Genomic DNA, 18,394 nt, shown 5'->3' with positions numbered 1-18,394 from the left:
AGCCCTTACTAGAGGCCGTTGCTCTAGCTCTTCATTCCTCCTTGACGGAGTGAGACCTCTAGAAGTACCCGCAACCCTACCTCCTTGCCTCAAACTATCCAAAGTCCAAGGAGAATAAGAATTTCTTAACGAGTCTAAATGCGGCAAAGAATCAGTAGTTCGTGAGGATCGAATTTGACCAGGAAAGCTTGAACTATTTGATCCCAGCCTAAGGTTTCTATCATCTTTTGGCCCTGGCATGACATATCTAACATCCCTGGATTCAGAAAGGGGCTGCCTAGCATCCCTGGGTTCTGAAACATGTCGTCTACCATCCCTTGGTTCAGGCATAAGATATCTAGCATTCCTCGGCTCTTGCATCTGGTGTCTACCGTCCCTCGGATCTGGAAAATGCTTTCTTGGATCCTTCAGCTGAGGCATCCGTTGCTGCGTACCTAGGCTACTTGTTGAAGACTGAGCAGGCCTTGACAGCAAGTCACGAAGGTCCATTCCATTCAGCTGGCTGGAACTTTGACCCTTGTTAAGACTATTTTTGCGCATAATTTTGAACCGCAAGTCATCTTTGTTCAGAGTAACATCTTCTTCAGCGCAAAAAGATCAGAATTTCCAAGTCAGTCCAGTATTCATTATCCGCAAGTCATCTTTATTCAGAGTAACATCTTCAGCGCAAAAAGATCAGGATTTCCACAGTATTCATTATTAAGAACTAGAACAACTTTGTAGTACTTGTTCTAGTAAATCTATTACCATCCACATCGTTAGAGGCACTTCGACTCAATCTACTAACATCTCCTCGCTGGCTGCAAAAACCATACATTTCAACAATAAATTCTGATCTAAATCCTAACTCTGCATAAGCTAGCTAATACTACCCTTGCTCAAAAATACCAAATTTTCACGAAACGGAATAGACATTCGACCAATTCCCTCCACGGCAGATTAGCTTAAATGAATATAATTAACTACAACATGAACAAAAACGCAAAGAAATCAACATACAAAAATAAATAGATGATGCAAACCGTTTATTGTTAAAATTGGATGATGAATCCACATTGCTTCCCAGCCTATCCCTAACTGATCTTTTAGCCCCAACGGGATGTTGTGAATCAGCAAATGAACTACTATCATCAACACCAGGACCTGCCCTTTTAACCACCTGATGATAATAAACGATCAAATGTCCCATTTTCTCATTTTCCCAGGGAACTGAGTACCCAATCATGAAATGAATAAAGGTCAAGGAAAAACCAAAAAGAAAAAAAGGAATAAAACTGAAACTGAAATTTTTTATTAAGGAATTTACCTGACCAGCGCGACCTAGGGTTATGGTGACTCGAGAACGGGAAGTCTCTGCCATAGAGGAATTAGGAAAAGAACCAAATTTTAACTTAACTTTTTATCTGATAATACCAATTGAATGATAGAGAGAATTGCAGTACAACAACACTGCATCAAGTTGGATTTCATCCGAAGAAACCCTAGAGCCAACTTGGGAGGAGGAGAATCTCTACCAAGTTCTACTGTTGAGTTCTCCTTTTTTTCTTTTTTTTTTTGCCGGTTTGAAAGAGGGCGTGCTCAGCTGTGTGATCGTGGTCTAGGCGAGCAGATGGCGCGTGACAACACGAGCAATGAGTTGCAACCCCGGTCCCCGGATTGGTCGGCTTCAGGTTTGTGGTTGGCAAGTTGATGTGGCTCGGTTTTTGGGCTTGGGCCGATCTACACTATACATTTTTCCGCTTCAGAAAATATATGGTCGTTGGTTTCCTTTTAGAAGTTGGATTTACGCTTTTCTAACTGATATAACTGTAGAGCCTCGTAATATTATAGTTTAGGATTTTGTGCTCCTTAAATTCTACTTGCAATTTCTTGAACTTAATTAAGAACCATAAGATCATTCCATCATGAGTTTTGTTCATCCTTTTTTCAAAAAAAAAAATCCCTTTGAATTAACTCAATGAGTTGACAATTGTGAGAACCTGGATAAATCTTTAGACTGAGATAATCACAGACATTAGTCTTTAAGTCATGGGACATTTGTTATACATACTACTTTTTTCTTTTGAACTTATAGATTTAGGTTGATTTATGATGCAGATGCAGATGATCGATCAAATTAACAAATTTCAGCTGCTGATAAAAGCGTATGTATTTACGCTTCAGTGTTGAGTGTGTCTTTGCATCCCACATTGAGAGTTTAACAAAGAAATCTCTCCTTGTGATAGTTATAAATATAGTGGACTTAAATGAGTTTGAGTGTGCTAAGAGCATCAGCCCAAGTGCCATATGCACTAGGCCAAGAGAGTTTTTAAGGGGCCCACGCCCCAGTCTAAGACAGGTTTTGGTTTGGCATCAAATCAAAAGAGCAAGTCATGGGCCTTTGGGCCATTAAGCATTTAGTGCTATTTATGCTCTTTTGTGTTTTCAATTTTAGGTGTCTTTTGGGTCTAGGAATTATTTCCTAGGGTTTTGTACTCTCTTTCTGTTATAGTAAATCTGCTACCCCTTCACCCATGGATGTAGGTCAATTGGACCGAACCACGTAAATTCCTGTGTTTTTCTATTTGATTTATTTGTTTTGTTATTGTCATTATTGAGTTGCCAAGAACCCTATTATTCTCGTTTATCGATTTCCTGAGACCAGACCTAACATTCAGTGAACTTTAAAAAGGTTTGACACAAAATTTCAACGCGCAGTCTGTTGAAGTGCCATGATCTTTTTTCATATCTAGGATTTCATGGATATTTGGATGGTTTTTCGTCCCTATTAACCTGATTAGGTTTGTAGCTAGTATAAAAGAAAATTAACTAGCAAGGAGGAAAATCGTGATTTATTGGAGAAGAAGACACCATCTTCATTTTACAGCCCCATAAGAGAGGCCGATGAAGTTTTGAATAATTTTAGATATTTGTTTATCATTTTGCATCTGCATGCAATGGTTGAGGATAAAAAGAAGAGAGTAAACTATGTTCAGTGACTAGTCCAAATGTTTCAACTATATATATATATACACACGGGCGGAGGGAAGGGGGGGCAACCGCTCCCCCCCCTCCAATTGTTAAAAAAAAATTTTAAAGTAAAATTTTTTTTATTATATTGTTTTGCCCCTCCAAATATTGATAAAAAAATTTCACTTTCCTCTCTCAGGGGGAAAAAAAAAAGATATGCTTCTACAGTATTTTGGTTTGTTGTTATGCTCAACCTTCTGCTTTAAATGATTTTAAATTTAATTATGTGCGAAACTATTAAGGTGTCTTTTGTAAAGGACATCATTCATTAACAATTCGAGCAATGGAAGTATTTCCTATCAGCCAACCGGTGATTTTATTTTCTCATTTTTTATGTGTTACAAACGCAAGAAGGCCATTGGCTACGTTACACGCGCGTTTAATATTAGTCTCATAATGGTTCTTCATGAAAAAAAAAATGATAAGTCTGAAATTTTTATGAGTAAAAATGTTGAATCCGTGGATTGTAATGCTTGTATATATATATAACACAACCACTCTTAACTTGTTATGAAATTAATGAAATAATAAATGTGAGTGTTCATTCATTTCTCAAGAGATATATTGAAACATTCATCCTTACAAGGTATATTAATACCTTTATGTACCTTCTCGTCATTCATTAATTCGTTACGAAACTACTAAATTCATGTATTTATATTAATATTGGTACATAAACCTTTGATCTTGTTTTATTTGTAACCTTTGGAAGAATATACCAATGAATGATTGATAGGGATATAATTATGCATTTTATTTGTGGTTATTTGGTCTTAATTTTGGCAGTTTAGTATACAAGGTATTGGATTTCTGCTCATAATTAGTATTTGTGTTAATTACAGGCAATTAGTGTTGAAAGTGACGAAAGGGAGACAAAATCCAGAAGACTCTTGCCTCTAAGGCGTGGCCACGCCTTAGAAGGTGGACGAAACCGAAAGACGGACCATGGTCCACGTGAACCCGAAGCACTGGATTGGAACCTTGAAACAAAAGTTGTGGGCCTCCTAACCCTTTGAAGACGACTGGCGGCTACAAAAGGCGAAAAAGACCAAAAGAAAAGGGGATTTGACGTTTTGTGATTTGGGGAGATTAGCTCTAGTTTTCTTATTTTTGTTCCCTAGCCGTCAGACGTCGGGAGACCTTTTCGTTTTCGCACTTGGTCTTGGATTTTTCTTCTCTCGGCTTTTGCTTTATCATTGTGAGTGGCTTAGCGGCCGCATTGTTTTTCACTTCGTCTTGGGTTCAGCAAAAACTTCATGAAAACTATGAATTGCTTCGTCGTTATGTGGCAAGGCTGAATCTGTTATCTAGTTGAGGAATAAATCAAGGATTGGAGCACCATAACTGTGAGATCGTTTTAATTGTTTTATTTTTGATTTATATGTTCATGGGTATTTGATTATTCTCTATTTTTCCCTGAGTTATTACTGTTTAGATTTATTGGATAATTAGGCCTGTTATTCGATTGTCTAAATAATTGATAGCCAATTAGGATGTTGGCGCGTCGCCTTTAAGTATCTTGATTAGTGGCAAACGAGACAATTTCACCGCCTCGCAAGCGGTTTAATTTGGATCGTGGGGATAATTAATCTAGCCTAAATAAACCCGCATGTGTGTTTGTCATCTAGAATTGGGTCTTTCTAATTCCTAATGTTGTGGCTACATTAAATCCTGTGAGCATTCCTGGGGTTGTCTAATCACAAGAGGGTAGTTTATGAGCGTCTCTTGACTACCATAAAATTAAGGAAAGATTGGTGGTTGGGTGCGTCGCTTGACCACTATAACCAGTTTATTCGTGAGTATATGAATTGTCCTTTGTATCTGTGATCAGTTGTGTGCTTCGGTGCCAAGATTAATTCCTTGACTAGGTTGTTTTAATTAATTGTTATTTGTGTAGTTTGGTTCCTGCTATCTTAATCAACTTTAAATTTCAGTTTTTATTCCTTTTTAATTAGTTGGTACTACTGCTAAAAATCCCCCCCCATTTTCCTGTGTGATTTGCCTACCTGTTCCCTGAGGAGACGACCCTACTCACCACTATACTCATTCAGTTTTGGTAGTAGGTCTAATATAAATTTTATTTTTGGTGGTTTGACACCCACCAAATTTTGGCGCCGTTGCCGGGGAACTGGTGTTTTAAGTGACTTATTGCACAGGCTTTAGTTTTTATTTTTATTTTTATTTTTATTTTTTTTTATTTATTTTATGCCTCGATCTTCTCGTACAGGAGAATTAGAATTTGATCCAGAGATTGAGAAGACTGCAAGAAGGTTGACCAAGGAGGCAAAGTTGCGTAAGCAACAAGATTCAACGTCACCTTCAGAATCTAAGCAAGAGTTTGTTTCCAGTGATTCATCAAGTGAATCTGAAAAAGAAGAAGTGCATATTCCCCGAGTAGCAATGGCAGCCCCAAGAACTTTGAGGGAGTTGGCAACTCCTAACGTGAACCAGCAGCCATTATGCATTACATTTCCTAACACGGAAGAGGCATTTGAGCTTAAATCTGGTCTTATTCACTTACTTCCTACTTTTCGTGGTATTGCAGGTGAAGACCCACATAAACACTTGAAGGAATTTCATGTGGTGTGCTCCACAATGAAACCTCAAGGAGTCACTGAGGACCACATCAAGTTGAGAGCCTTCCCTTTCTCTTTGGCGGATAAGGCTAAAGATTGGTTATTTTACCTGCCGTCTGGATCCATCACTACGTGGGAAGAATTGAAGAGAAGATTCCGCGAGAAATTTTTCCCTGCCTCTAGAGCCGCCAATATAAGGAAAGAAATATGTGGAGTTAGGCAGGCAAATGGGGAAGTTCTATATGAGTACTGGGAGCGCTTTAAACAACTGTGTGCCAGCTGCCCGCATCATCAAATCCCTGATCAGCTCTTAATACAATATTTCTACGAGGGATTATCACCCATGGATAGGAGCATGTTAGATGCAGCCAGTGGCGGTGCTCTGGTTAACAAGACCACAGACGAAGCCACGTTATTGATCTCCACCATGGCTGAAAATTCCCAACAATTTGGAGTGAGAGCTGAGGGAGCAATAAGAAGGGTCAATGAAGTGAATCACTCTGACTTAGAGGGTAAACTATCTGAGCTTACCTCTCTGGTACGTCAAATGGCAAGGGGGCAATTACAATCTGTGAAGACTTGTGGTATCTGTGCTACTCCGGGACACATGACTGACATGTGTCCAACTCTCCAGGAGGATTCACCTGAACAAGCCAACATAGTGGGAGATTTTTCTGGACCACCTCCACGAAGGAATGATCCTTTTGCACCCACTTACAATCCAGGGTGGCGAAATCATCCTAACTTTAGCTATGCTTCAAAACCCCCTGGCTTTCAACAATATTTCCAGCCACGGCCACCAGTGCAACAACCATCCACTTCCAATTCAAACATGTCTCTTGAAGATATAGTGAAGTCACTGGCCCAAAGCACGAGTCAATTACAGCAAGAGGCTCAAAGATCTCAACAGGAGTCTCACAGATTTCAACAAGAGACTCGTGCTAGCATTAGGAATTTGGAAGTACAGATGTCTCAATTGGCAACTTCCATGAGCAACCTGGAAAATAGCAATAGAGGAAAGTTACCATCTCAAGTAATTCCTAATCCCAAGGAGAATGCCAGTGCAATGCAATTACGGAGTGGCAAGGAGGTACAGTCTCCTAGGCGTGCCCACGCCAAAGAAGAAGAAGTGCCCAGGAAGGGGGAAGAGGAAGATGAGAAACAATCCTCTGAAGTCTCAAAGAAAGTTGACATTCCTCCTTTTCCTGGCAGGTTTACAAGAGCCAAAAAGAAAGAATCTGAGCAAGAGATTTTGGACACCTTCAGGAAAGTGGAGATCAATATTCCTTTATTGGATGCTATTAGGCAATTGCCCAAATATGCTAAATTTTTGAAGGGCTTATGCACTAACCGCAATAAGTGGAGTCTGGATGACAAGGTGAAGGTGGGGGAGAATGTCTCAGCGATGTTTCAAAGGAAGTTGCCCCAGAAATGCAAGGATCCAGGTATGTTTACTATACCATGCATAATTGGCAATCAAAGAATTGAAAAAAGCATGCTTGACTTAGGTGCTTCAATAAATGTCATGCCTCTCTCAATTTTTAAAGTTTTGAATTTAGGACCCCTCAAAGAAACTAGGGTAATCATTCAACTAGCTGACAGGTCGAATGTCTACCCTGAGGGCCTAGTTGAAGATGTTCTAGTAAAGGTCAATGAATTCATTTTTCCTGTGGATTTTTACATTGTTGATATGAATGATGCATACTCTACTGATTCAGCAGTGATTCTTTTGGGTAGACCCTTCATGAGTACAGCAAGGACTAAAATAGATGTACATGAAGGGACTTTATCTGTGGAATTTGATGGAGAGAATGTCACTTTTAATATTTTTGATGCAATGAAGCATCCTGAGGATACTGAGTCTGTAAATTTTGTTGGCATGACTAACACTATTGTGCAAGAGAATTTTGAACAGAATTTCATGGGGGACAAGTTGGACTTTGTCTTGCAACAAGGCAAGACCAATTTGGAAGTGGACGACATGGAGGAGGAGGAAGTCAAAGAAGCTATCATGTCCTTACATTCACTACATCCGCTTCCAGGCAGGTTTGAAAATTCTTTTCTACCATTACCCACTTCTAATGAAAGGATTCTACCTTCTGTTCAACAGGCACCTAATGTGGAATTGAAGGAACTGCCCCAACATTTGAAATATGCTTACTTGGGAGATAACAAGACTTTGCCTGTAATCATTGCCAATGATTTAACTGCGTTGCAAGAAGAGAGGCTCTTACGGGTCTTACGGGAATTTAAACCAGCAATTGGATGGACGTTAGCAGACATCAAAGGCATCAATCCATCCATTTGCATGCATCACATCCTTTTGGAGTCGGACGTAAAACCCGTGAGAGAGCATCAACGCAAGCTCAATCCTGCAATGAAGGAGGTGGTGATGAAGGAGATTCTCAAGCTCTTAGAATTAGGAATTATTTTTCCTATTTCTGACAGCCAGTGGGTGAGTCCAGTCCATGTTGTTCCCAAGAAAACTGGAATCACGTTGGTGAAAAATGAAAAGAATGAGTTAGTGCCAATGACATTGCAAAATGGGTGGAGAATGTGCATTGACTTTAGGAAGTTAAATGCCGCAACTCGGAAAGACCATTTTCCACTCCCATTTATTGATGAAATGCTTGAGAGGTTGGCAGGTAAGTGTTTCTTTTGCTTTTTAGATGGTTACTCTGGATATTATCAAATTATTGTTGCTCAAGAGGACCAACATAAAACTACTTTTACCTGCCCTTTTGGAACTTTTGCATATCGCCGTATGCCTTTTGGTTTGTGTAATGCTCCTGGAACATTTCAAAGATGCATGATGAGTATTTTCTCTGATATGATTGATAATTGCATTGAAATTTTCATGGATGATTTTACAGTATACGGTGATTCTTTTGATCAGTGCCTAGACCATTTAACAAAGGTTTTGAAAAGATGCATTGAAACAAACTTGGTTCTTAATTATGAAAAATGTCATTTCATGGTTAAGGAAGGCATAGTTTTGGGCCATGTTGTTTCATCAAGGGGTATTGAGGTAGATAAGGCTAAAATTGATTTGATCACTAGTCTACCTTACCCTACTAATGTCAAGGATATTCGTAGTTTTCTAGGCCATGCAGGTTTTTACAGGCGTTTCATAAAAGATTTTTCAAAAATTGCTCAACTATTGTCTCGCCTGCTTCAAAAGGAGGTGCCATTCATCTTTGGAGATGATTGCAAATTGTCCTTTGACACACTCAAGGGTATGTTGACCACGGCACCAATCATCCAACCCCCAGATTGGAAGCTATCCTTTGAGCTCATGTGTGACGCCAGTCAGTATGCCGTAGGAGCTGTGCTTGGACAGCGGAGTGGGAAGTGTAGTCACGTGATATACTATGCGTCAAAAACATTGACACCAGCTCAATGCAACTACACCACCACGGAGAAGGAGCTTCTAGCCATTGTTTTCGCTTTTGAGAAATTTAGATCATATCTATTGGGGTCAAAAGTAACGGTTTACTCTGATCATGCAGCTTTGAAGTATCTCTTGTCAAAAAGGGAGTCCAAGCCAAGACTCATTCGTTGGGTGCTCTTGCTGCAAGAATTTGACTGGGAGATCAAGGATCGGAAAGGGGTGGATAATTCAGTAGCTGACCATTTGAGTAGGTTGATAAGAGAAGAGGAAGCAGTTCCCATATCTGAGGTATTTCCTGATGAACATCTTTTCTATCTCAAAGGTAAGGAACCTTGGTATGCAGATATTGTGAACTTTTTGGTCAGTCATAAATTCCCTATTGGCATGAGTAAGAGTAAGAGAGATAAGATAGTCCATGATTCTCGATACTATATTTGGGACGAGCCATATCTGTGGAAAATAGGCTCTGATCAAATTATTCGTAGATGTGTACCTGAAAGTGAAACTCCTTCTATCCTTACTCATTGTCATAATTATGCATGTGGTGGCCATTTTGGACCTAAGAGAACTGCTAGAAAAATCCTTGATTGTGGCTTTTATTGGGAAACATTATTTCGTGATGCTTATGCATTTTGTAAAAGCTGTGAAAAATGTCAAAAATTTGGAAGTTTGTCTCATAGGGATGAAATGCCTCAAGTGCCTATGTTATTTTGTGAAGTGTTTGATGTTTGGGGTATGGACTTTATGGGACCTTTTCCTAGCTCTTTTGGATTTTTGTATATTCTGTTAGCAGTTGACTATGTATCGAAATGGGTAGAAGCAAAGGCTACCCGGACTAATGATTCTCAAGTTGTTGTAGGATTTCTCAAATCCCACATTTTTAGTAGGTTCGGGGTGCCGAGAGCCATCATCAGTGATCAAGGTACCCATTTCTGCAATCGCACCATTGCAGCTCTCATGAGAAAATATGGAGTGCACCATCGTGTGAGTACAACATATCATCCTCAGACCAATGGGCAAGCTGAAGTCTCCAATCGAGAGATCAAGAGCATATTGGAGAAAACGGTTAACCCCAACCGTAAGGATTGGAGCTTGCGATTGGATGATGCTTTGTGGGCATATCGAACGACGTATAAAACGCCCATTGGAATGTCCCCATATAGGTTGGTGTTTGGTAAGATGTGTCATTTACCTGTGGCTATTGAGCATCGTACATTCTGGGCAGTCAAGCAATGCAATTTGCATGCGGATAGAGATGGCAAAGAGAGAAAGCTCCAACTCCAGGAGTTGGAGGAAATTCGTCTTGAAGCATATGACAATGCACGTTTGTACAAAGAGCGTACCAAGCAGTTTCATGACCGCCTATTGCGTGCGAAACACTTTTCTCCAGGACAAAAGGTACTCTTGTTCAATTCACGGTTGAAATTCATGCCAGGTAAGTTAAAATCTCGTTGGATTGGACCATATGTGGTAGCTAATGTTTTTCCCAATGGTGTGGTTGAAATCCAGAGTTTAGAGACTAATAAGAGTTTTACAGTTAATGGTCATCGTTTAAAACCTTTTGTTCATGTTTCAGACATTGGCACTGTGGAAGAGGTACACTTGATAGATCATATCTATGCCTAATTGCTCACTGAGGAGTTGTCTAGCCAAAGACGTTAAAGAAAGGCGCTTCTTGGGAGGCAACCCAAGGCTTCGCTTTCGTTTTTCGTTGATTTTGGGTTGTTTATTTTATTGCAAGTGTTCTTTTTAGTGTTGGGCAGGAGACTTGGATTTACAAGGCGTGCCCACGCCTTATAAGTGATGCTCTTGAACACCGTAGAAATGCTTGGGCAGAAGACTCTGCCTTGTAAGGCGTGGGCACGCCTTACAGTAACTCTGGTCCACTCTGGCGACACAGGCTTGGATTGAAGACTTCCGCTTCCCTCTGAAGCAACGCTACACCACACTACCGTCGGAGGCTCCACGGTGCCAGTCCCTGACACCTCCTCTACCATGGTGTTTTGCTGCAGTTTTTATTCATTCAGGGAAGTTTTTTGCTCCCTTCACTTGACTTCAACTTTTCGTTCTTACATTGAGGACAATGTAGACTTTAGGTGTGGGGGGAGTAGTCTAGCTTTTCCTTCTTACTGCTTTTCCTTCTTCCTTAAAAAAAAAAAACAAAAAACAAAAAAAAAACAAAACCTTTACCTTACCTTTTGGGATTTTTATGGTTAGCCCTGATAAGCCATGGCTAGATTTTCAAATTTAACTATTGTTACGTTTTAGATGATAATATGTTAAGTATGATATGGTAAAATTTTAGGATGACTCTCTGGTAAATATTTGAGATTTTGTGACTCTTGCAATTTCTTTTGTTTAACTTTTCTAGGCATTGTAAATATTTGTCTGACATTTTTGTGTGAACTGGTTCAATTATTAATCTTAGTTCTCCATGTTAAGGAAATGAAGCAGGCTTGCATAGTTTTAATTTTACTTGGGTGTTTATTTGTGAATAACATCACTATACTCATTCAGTTTTGGTAGTAGGTCTAATATAAATTTTATTTTTTGTGGTTTGACACCCACCAAATTTTGGCGCCGTTGCCGGGGAACTGGTGTTTTAAGTGACTTATTGCACAGGCTTTAGTTTTTATTTCTTTTTTTATTTTTATTTTTATTTTTATTTATTTTATCGATCTTCTCGTACAGGAGAATTAGAATTTGATCCAGAGATTGAGAAGACTGCAAGAAGGTTGACCAAGGAGGCAAAGTTGCGTAAGCAGCAAGATTCAACGTCACCTTCAGAATCTAAGCAAGAGTTTGTTTCCAGTGATTCATCAAGTGAATCTGAAAAAGAAGAAGTGCATATTCCCCGAGTAGCAATGGCAGCCCCAAGAACTTTGAGGGAGTTGGCAACTCCTAACGTGAACCAGCAGCCATTATGCATTACATTTCCTAACACGGAAGAGGTATTTGAGCTTAAATCTGGTCTTATTCACTTACTTCCTACTTTTCGTGGTATTGCAGGTGAAGACCCACATAAACACTTGAAGGAATTTCATGTGGTGTGCTCCACAATGAAATCTCAAGGAGTCACTGAGGACCACATCAAGTTGAGAGCCTTCCCTTTCTTTTTGGCGGATAAGGCTAAAGATTGGTTATTTTACCTGCCATCTGGATCCATCACTACGTGGGAAGAATTGAAGAGAAGATTCCTCGAGAAATTTTTTCCTGCCTCTAGAGCCGCCAATATAAGGAAAGAAATATGTGGAGTTAGGCAGGTAAATGGGGAAGTTCTATATGAGTACTGGGAGCGCTTTAAACAACTGTGTGCCAGCTGCCCGCATCATCAAATCCCTGATCAGCTCTTAATACAATATTTCTACGAGGGATTATCACCCATGGATAGGAGCATGTTAGATGCAGCCAGTGGCGGTGCTCTGGTTAACAAGACCACAGACGAAGCCACGTTATTGATCTCCACCATGGCTGAAAATTCCCAACAATTTGGAGTGAGAGCTGAGGGAGCAATAAGAAGGGTCAATGAAGTGAATCACTCTGACTTAGAGGGTAAACTATCTGAGCTTACCTCTCTGGTACGTCAAATGGCAAGGGGGCAATTACAATCTGTGAAGACTTGTGGTATCTGTGCTACTCCGGGACACATGACTGACATGTGTCCAACTCTCCAGGAGGATTCACCTGAACAAGCCAACATAGTGGGAGATTTTTCTGGACCACCTCCACGAAGGAATGATCCTTTTGCACCCACTTACAATCCAGGGTGGCGAAATCATCCTAACTTTAGCTATGCTTCAAAACCCCCTGGCTTTCAACAATATTTCCAGCCACGGCCACCAGTGCAACAACCATCCACTTCCAATTCAAACATGTCTCTTGAAGATATAGTGAAGTCACTGGCCCAAAGCACGAGTCAATTACAGCAAGAGGCTCAAAGATCTCAACAGGAGTCTCACAGATTTCAACAAGAGACTCGTGCTAGCATTAGGAATTTGGAAGTACAGATGTCTCAATTGGCAACTTCCATGAGCAACCTGGAAAATAGCAATAGAGGAAAGTTACCATCTCAAGTAATTCCTAATCCCAAGGAGAATGCCAGTGCAATGCAATTACGGAGTGGCAAGGAGGTACAGTCTCCTAGGCGTGCCCACGCCAAAGAAGAAGAAGTGCCCAGGAAGGGGGAAGAGGAAGATGAGAAACAATCCTCTGAAGTCTCAAAGAAAGTTGACATTCCTCCTTTTCCTGGCAGGTTTACAAGAGCCAAAAAGAAAGAATCTGAGCAAGAGATTTTGGACACCTTCAGGAAAGTGGAGATCAATATTCCTTTATTGGATGCTATTAGGCAATTGCCCAAATATGCTAAATTTTTGAAGGGCTTATGCACTAACCGCAATAAGTGGAGTCTGGATGACAAGGTGAAGGTGGGGGAGAATGTCTCAGCGATGTTTCAAAGGAAGTTGCCCCAGAAATGCAAGGATCCAGGTATGTTTACTATACCATGCATAATTGGCAATCAAAGAATTGAAAAAAGCATGCTTGACTTAGGTGCTTCAATAAATGTCATGCCTCTCTCAATTTTTAAAGTTTTGAATTTAGGACCCCTCAAAGAAACTAGGGTAATCATTCAACTAGCTGACAGGTCGAATGTCTACCCTGAGGGCCTAGTTGAAGATGTTCTAGTAAAGGTCAATGAATTCATTTTTCCTGTGGATTTTTACATTGTTGATATGAATGATGCATACTCTACTGATTCAGCAGTGATTCTTTTGGGTAGACCCTTCATGAGTACAGCAAGGACTAAAATAGATGTACATGAAGGGACTTTATCTGTGGAATTTGATGGAGAGAAGGTCACTTTTAATATTTTTGATGCAATGAAGCATCCTGAGGATACTGAGTCTGTAAATTTTGTTGGCATGACTAACACTATTGTGCAAGAGAATTTTGAACAGAATTTCATGGGGGACAAGTTGGACTTTGTCTTGCAACAAGGCAAGACCAATTTGGAAGTGGACGACATGGAGGAGGAGGAAGTCAAAGAAGCTATCATGTCCTTACATTCACTACATCCGCTTCCAGGCAGGTTTGAAAATTCTTTTCTACCATTACCCACTTCTAATGAAAGGATTCTACCTTCTGTTCAACAGGCACCTAATGTGGAATTGAAGGAACTGCCCCAGCATTTGAAATATGCTTACTTGGGAGATAACAAGACTTTGCCTGTAATCATTGCCAATGATTTAACTGCGTTGCAAGAAGAGAGGCTCTTACGGGTCTTACGGGAATTTAAACCAGCAATTGGATGGACGTTAGCAGACATCAAAGGCATCAATCCATCCATTTGCATGCATCACATCCTTTTGGAGTCGGACGTAAAACCCGTGAGAGAGCATCAACGCAAGCTCAATCCTGCAATGAAGGAGGTGGTGATGAAGGAGATTCTCAAGCTCTTAGAATTAGGAATTATTTTTCCTATTTCTGACAGCCAGTGGGTGAGTCCAGTCCATGTTGTTCCCAAGAAAACTGGAATCACGTTGGTGAAAAATGAAAAGAATGAGTTAGTGCCAATGACATTGCAAAATGGGTGGAGAATGTGCATTGACTTTAGGAAGTTAAATGCCGCAACTCGGAAAGACCATTTTCCACTCCCATTTATTGATGAAATGCTTGAGAGGTTGGCAGGTAAGTGTTTCTTTTGCTTTTTAGATGGTTACTCTGGATATTATCAAATTATTGTTGCTCAAGAGGACCAACATAAAACTACTTTTACCTGCCCTTTTGGAACTTTTGCATATCGCCGTATGCCTTTTGGTTTGTGTAATGCTCCTGGAACATTTCAAAGATGCATGATGAGTATTTTCTCTGATATGATTGATAATTGCATTGAAATTTTCATGGATGATTTTACAGTATACGGTGATTCTTTTGATCAGTGCCTAGACCATTTAACAAAGGTTTTGAAAAAATGCATTGAAACAAACTTGGTTCTTAATTATGAAAAATGTCATTTCATGGTTAAGGAAGGCATAGTTTTGGGCCATGTTGTTTCATCAAGGGGTATTGAGGTAGATAAGGCTAAAATTGATTTGATCACTAGTCTACCTTACCCTACTAATGTCAAGGATATTCGTAGTTTTCTAGGCCATGCAGGTTTTTACAGGCGTTTCATAAAAGATTTTTCAAAAATTGCTCAACCATTGTCTCGCCTGCTTCAAAAGGAGGTGCCATTCAACTTTGGAGATGATTGCAAATTGTCCTTTGACACACTCAAGGGTATGTTGACCACGGCACCCATCATCCAACCCCCAGACTGGAAGCTATCCTTTGAGCTCATGTGTGACGCCAGTCAGTATGCCGTAGGAGCTGTGCTTGGACAGCGAAGTGGGAAGTGTAGTCACGTGATATACTATGCATCAAAAACATTGACACCAGCTCAATGCAACTACACCACCACGGAGAAGGAGCTTCTAGCCATTGTTTTCGCTTTTGAGAAATTTAGATCATATCTATTGGGGTCAAAAGTAACGGTTTACTCTGATCATGCAGCTTTGAAGTATCTCTTGTCAAAAAGGGAGTCCAAGCCAAGACTCATTCGTTGGGTGCTCTTGCTGCAAGAATTTGACTGGGAGATCAAGGATCGGAAAGGGGTGGATAATTCAGTAGCTGACCATTTGAGTAGGTTGATAAGAGAAGAGGAAGCAGTTCCCATATCTGAGGTATTTCCTGATGAACATCTTTTCTATCTCAAAGGTAAGGAACCTTGGTATGCAGATATTGTGAACTTTTTGGTCAGTCATAAATTCCCTATTGGCATGAGTAAGAGTAAGAGAGATAAGATAGTCCATGATTCTCGATACTATATTTGGGACGAGCCATATCTGTGGAAAATAGGCTCTGATCAAATTATTCGTAGATGTGTACCTGAAAGTGAAACTCCTTCTATCCTTGCTCATTGTCATAATTATGCATGTGGTGGCCATTTTGGACCTAAGAGAACTGCTAGAAAAATCCTTGATTGTGACTTTTATTGGGAAACATTGTTTCGTGATGCTTATACATTTTGTAAAAGTTGTGACAAATGTCAAAAATTTGGAAGTTTGTCTCATAGGGATGAAATGCCTCAAGTGCCTATGTTATTTTGTGAAGTGTTTGATGTTTGGGGTATGGACTTTATGGGACCTTTTCCTAACTCTTTTGGATTTTTGTATATTCTGTTAGCAGTTGACTATGTATCGAAATGGGTAGAAGCAAAGGCTACCCGGACTAATGATTCTCAAGTTGTTGTAGGATTTCTCAAATCCCACATTTTTAGTAGGTTCGGGGTGCCGAGAGCCATCATCAGTGATCAAGGTACCCATTTCTGCAATCGCACCATTGCAGCTCTCATGAGAAAATATGGAGTGCACCATCGTGTGAGTACAACATATCATCCTCAGACCAATGGGCAAGCTGAAGTCTCTAATTGAGAGATCAAGAGCATATTGGAGAAAACGGTTAACCCCAACCGTAAGGATTGGAGCTTGCGATTGGATGATGCTTTGTGGGCATATCGAACGGCGTATAAAACGCCCATTGGAATGTCCCCATATAGGTTGGTGTTTGGTAAGATGTGTCATTTACCTGTGGCTATTGAGCATCGTGCATTCTGGGCAGTCAAGCAATGCAATTTGCATGCGGATAGAGATGGCAAAGAGAGAAAGCTCCAACTCCAGGAGTTGGAGGAAATTCGTCTTGAAGCATATGACAATGCACGTTTGTACAAAGAGCGTACCAAGCAGTTTCATGACCGCCTATTGCGTGCGAAACACTTTTCTCCAGGACAAAAGGTACTCTTGTTCAATTCACGGTTGAAATTCATGCCAGGTAAGTTAAAATCTCGTTGGATTGGACCATATGTGGTAGCCAATGTTTTTCCCAATGGTGTGGTTGAAATCCAGAGTTTAGAGACTAATAAGAGTTTTACAGTTAATGGTCATCGTTTAAAACCGTTTGTTCATGTTTCAGACATTGGTACTGTGGAAGAGGTACACTTGATAGATCATATCTATGCCTAATTGCTCACTGAGGAGTCGTCTAGCCAAAGACGTTAAAGAAAGGCGCTTCTTGGGAGGCAACCCAAGGCCTCCATTTTTTGTTATAGTCCTCTTTCATTTTTCGTTGATTTTTGGTTGTTTTGTTTCATTGCCAGTGTTTTTGGTGTTGGGCAGGAGACTTGGATTTACAAGGCATGCCCACGCCCTATAAGTGATGCTGTTGAACATCGTAGAAATGCTTGGGCAGAAGACTCTGCCTTATAAGGCGTGGTCACGCCTTACAGCAACTCTAGTAAACTCTGGGGACATAGGCTTGGATTGAAGACTTCCGCTTCCATCTGAAGCAACGCTACACCACACTACCATCAGAGGCTCCACGCTGCCAGTCCCTGACACCTCCCCTACCATGGTGTTTTGCTGCAGTTTTTTATTCATTCAGGGAAGTTTTTTGCTCTCTTCACTTGACTTCAACTTTTCGTTCTTACATTGAGGACAATGTAGACTTTAGGTGTGGGGGGAGTAGTCTAGCTTTTCCTTCTTACTGCTTTCCCTTTTGCAAAAAAATAAAAAAATAAAAAAAAAAACTTTACCATGCCTTTTGGATTTTTATGGTTAGCCCTGATAAGCAATGGCTAAATTTTCAAATTTAACTATTGTTACGGTTTTAGATGATAATATGTTAAGTATGATATGATAACATTTTAGGATGTCTCTCTGGTAAATATTTGAGATTTTGTGACTCTTGCAATTTCTTTTGGTTAACTTTTCTAGGCATTGTAAATATTTTTCTGACATTTTTGTGTGAACTGGTTCAACTATTAATCTTAGTTCTCCATGTTAAGGAAATGAAGCAGGCTTGCATGGTTTTAATTTTACTTGGGTGTTTATTTGTGAATAACATTCGGCTATACTCCGCTGGTTATCATTGACTAGTAACCGGGGGTCTTCACCTAAAGTGTCGATTTTCGCGTCAAAAAGCAGCGATAACTATGAGTATATGGTCTTTAAGCGGTTAAAGTTGAGTAACCGGGCTCCTTCATTGGAGAGATGTCGGAGTTCGCGTCAAAAGACTTGAATGGCTCAAGACTTAGCACTTCCTTCAAGAAAAAGAAAAAAAAAAGGAAAAAGAAACAAAAAAAAATGAAAATGATGAAAAAGAAAAAAAAAGAAAGGAAAAGTATACGAGCATGAAAGTATGTGAATAATTATATTGCCTGCGGATCCATGAGTCTTTATGTTGAGATTTTGCTTAATAGTTAGACCAGTTATTAAAGAATGTTGGTTGGATATTTTCTATTCTTAGATTAGTTAGTCGGGATTTGAAAGAATCATTGGTTTTAAAAGCTAGTTGGAGAGTTATCTCGTAAAATTTGTCATTAGTA

General features: G+C 40.0%; 2 protein-coding genes across 2 annotated transcripts in view; one reads left to right on the top strand and one right to left on the bottom strand.

Moving 5' to 3' along the window:
• The window catches only part of LOC113780657, a 10,098-nt gene extending 8,548 nt beyond the window's left edge, over positions 1-1,550 (bottom strand). Inside the window, exons 1-4 of the mRNA XM_027326438.1 lie at positions 1,307-1,550; positions 1,023-1,159; positions 748-800; positions 4-581 (exon numbers count right to left, since the gene is read on the bottom strand). Of these exons, the coding sequence (XP_027182239.1) occupies positions 4-581; positions 748-800; positions 1,023-1,159; positions 1,307-1,360 (822 nt within the window). The 5' untranslated portion in view covers positions 1,361-1,550. The remainder of the gene's footprint in view (positions 1-3; positions 582-747; positions 801-1,022; positions 1,160-1,306) is intronic.
• A 15,036-nt stretch (positions 1,551-16,586) lies between these two features.
• Positions 16,587-17,276, top strand: LOC113780656. The gene is made up of 2 exons (XM_027326437.1): positions 16,587-17,003; positions 17,187-17,276. The coding sequence occupies exons 1-2, from the start codon at positions 16,587-16,589 to the stop codon at positions 17,274-17,276; spliced, it is 507 nt and encodes a 168-aa protein (XP_027182238.1).
• The last annotated feature ends 1,118 nt before the right edge of the window (positions 17,277-18,394 follow it).

The sequence above is a fragment of the Coffea eugenioides genome, chromosome 8 (genome assembly GCF_003713205.1).
Source record: "Coffea eugenioides isolate CCC68of chromosome 8, Ceug_1.0, whole genome shotgun sequence".
In the NCBI taxonomy this organism is placed as follows: Eukaryota; Viridiplantae; Streptophyta; class Magnoliopsida; order Gentianales; family Rubiaceae; genus Coffea; species Coffea eugenioides.
Note: the sequence above shows the minus strand (reverse complement) of the source record. Positions and strands in the feature narration are given on the sequence as shown.

Excerpts from the sequence above, each read along its gene's own strand:
- LOC113780656 (XM_027326437.1), top strand. The coding sequence starts at position 16,587 with ATGTGTCATTTACCTGTGGCTATTGAGCATCGTGCATTCTGGGCAGTC. Across the intron at positions 17,004-17,186 it reads ACATTGGTACTGTGGAAGAG|GAGACTTGGATTTACAAGGC; the intron begins GTACACTTGATA and ends GGTGTTGGGCAG.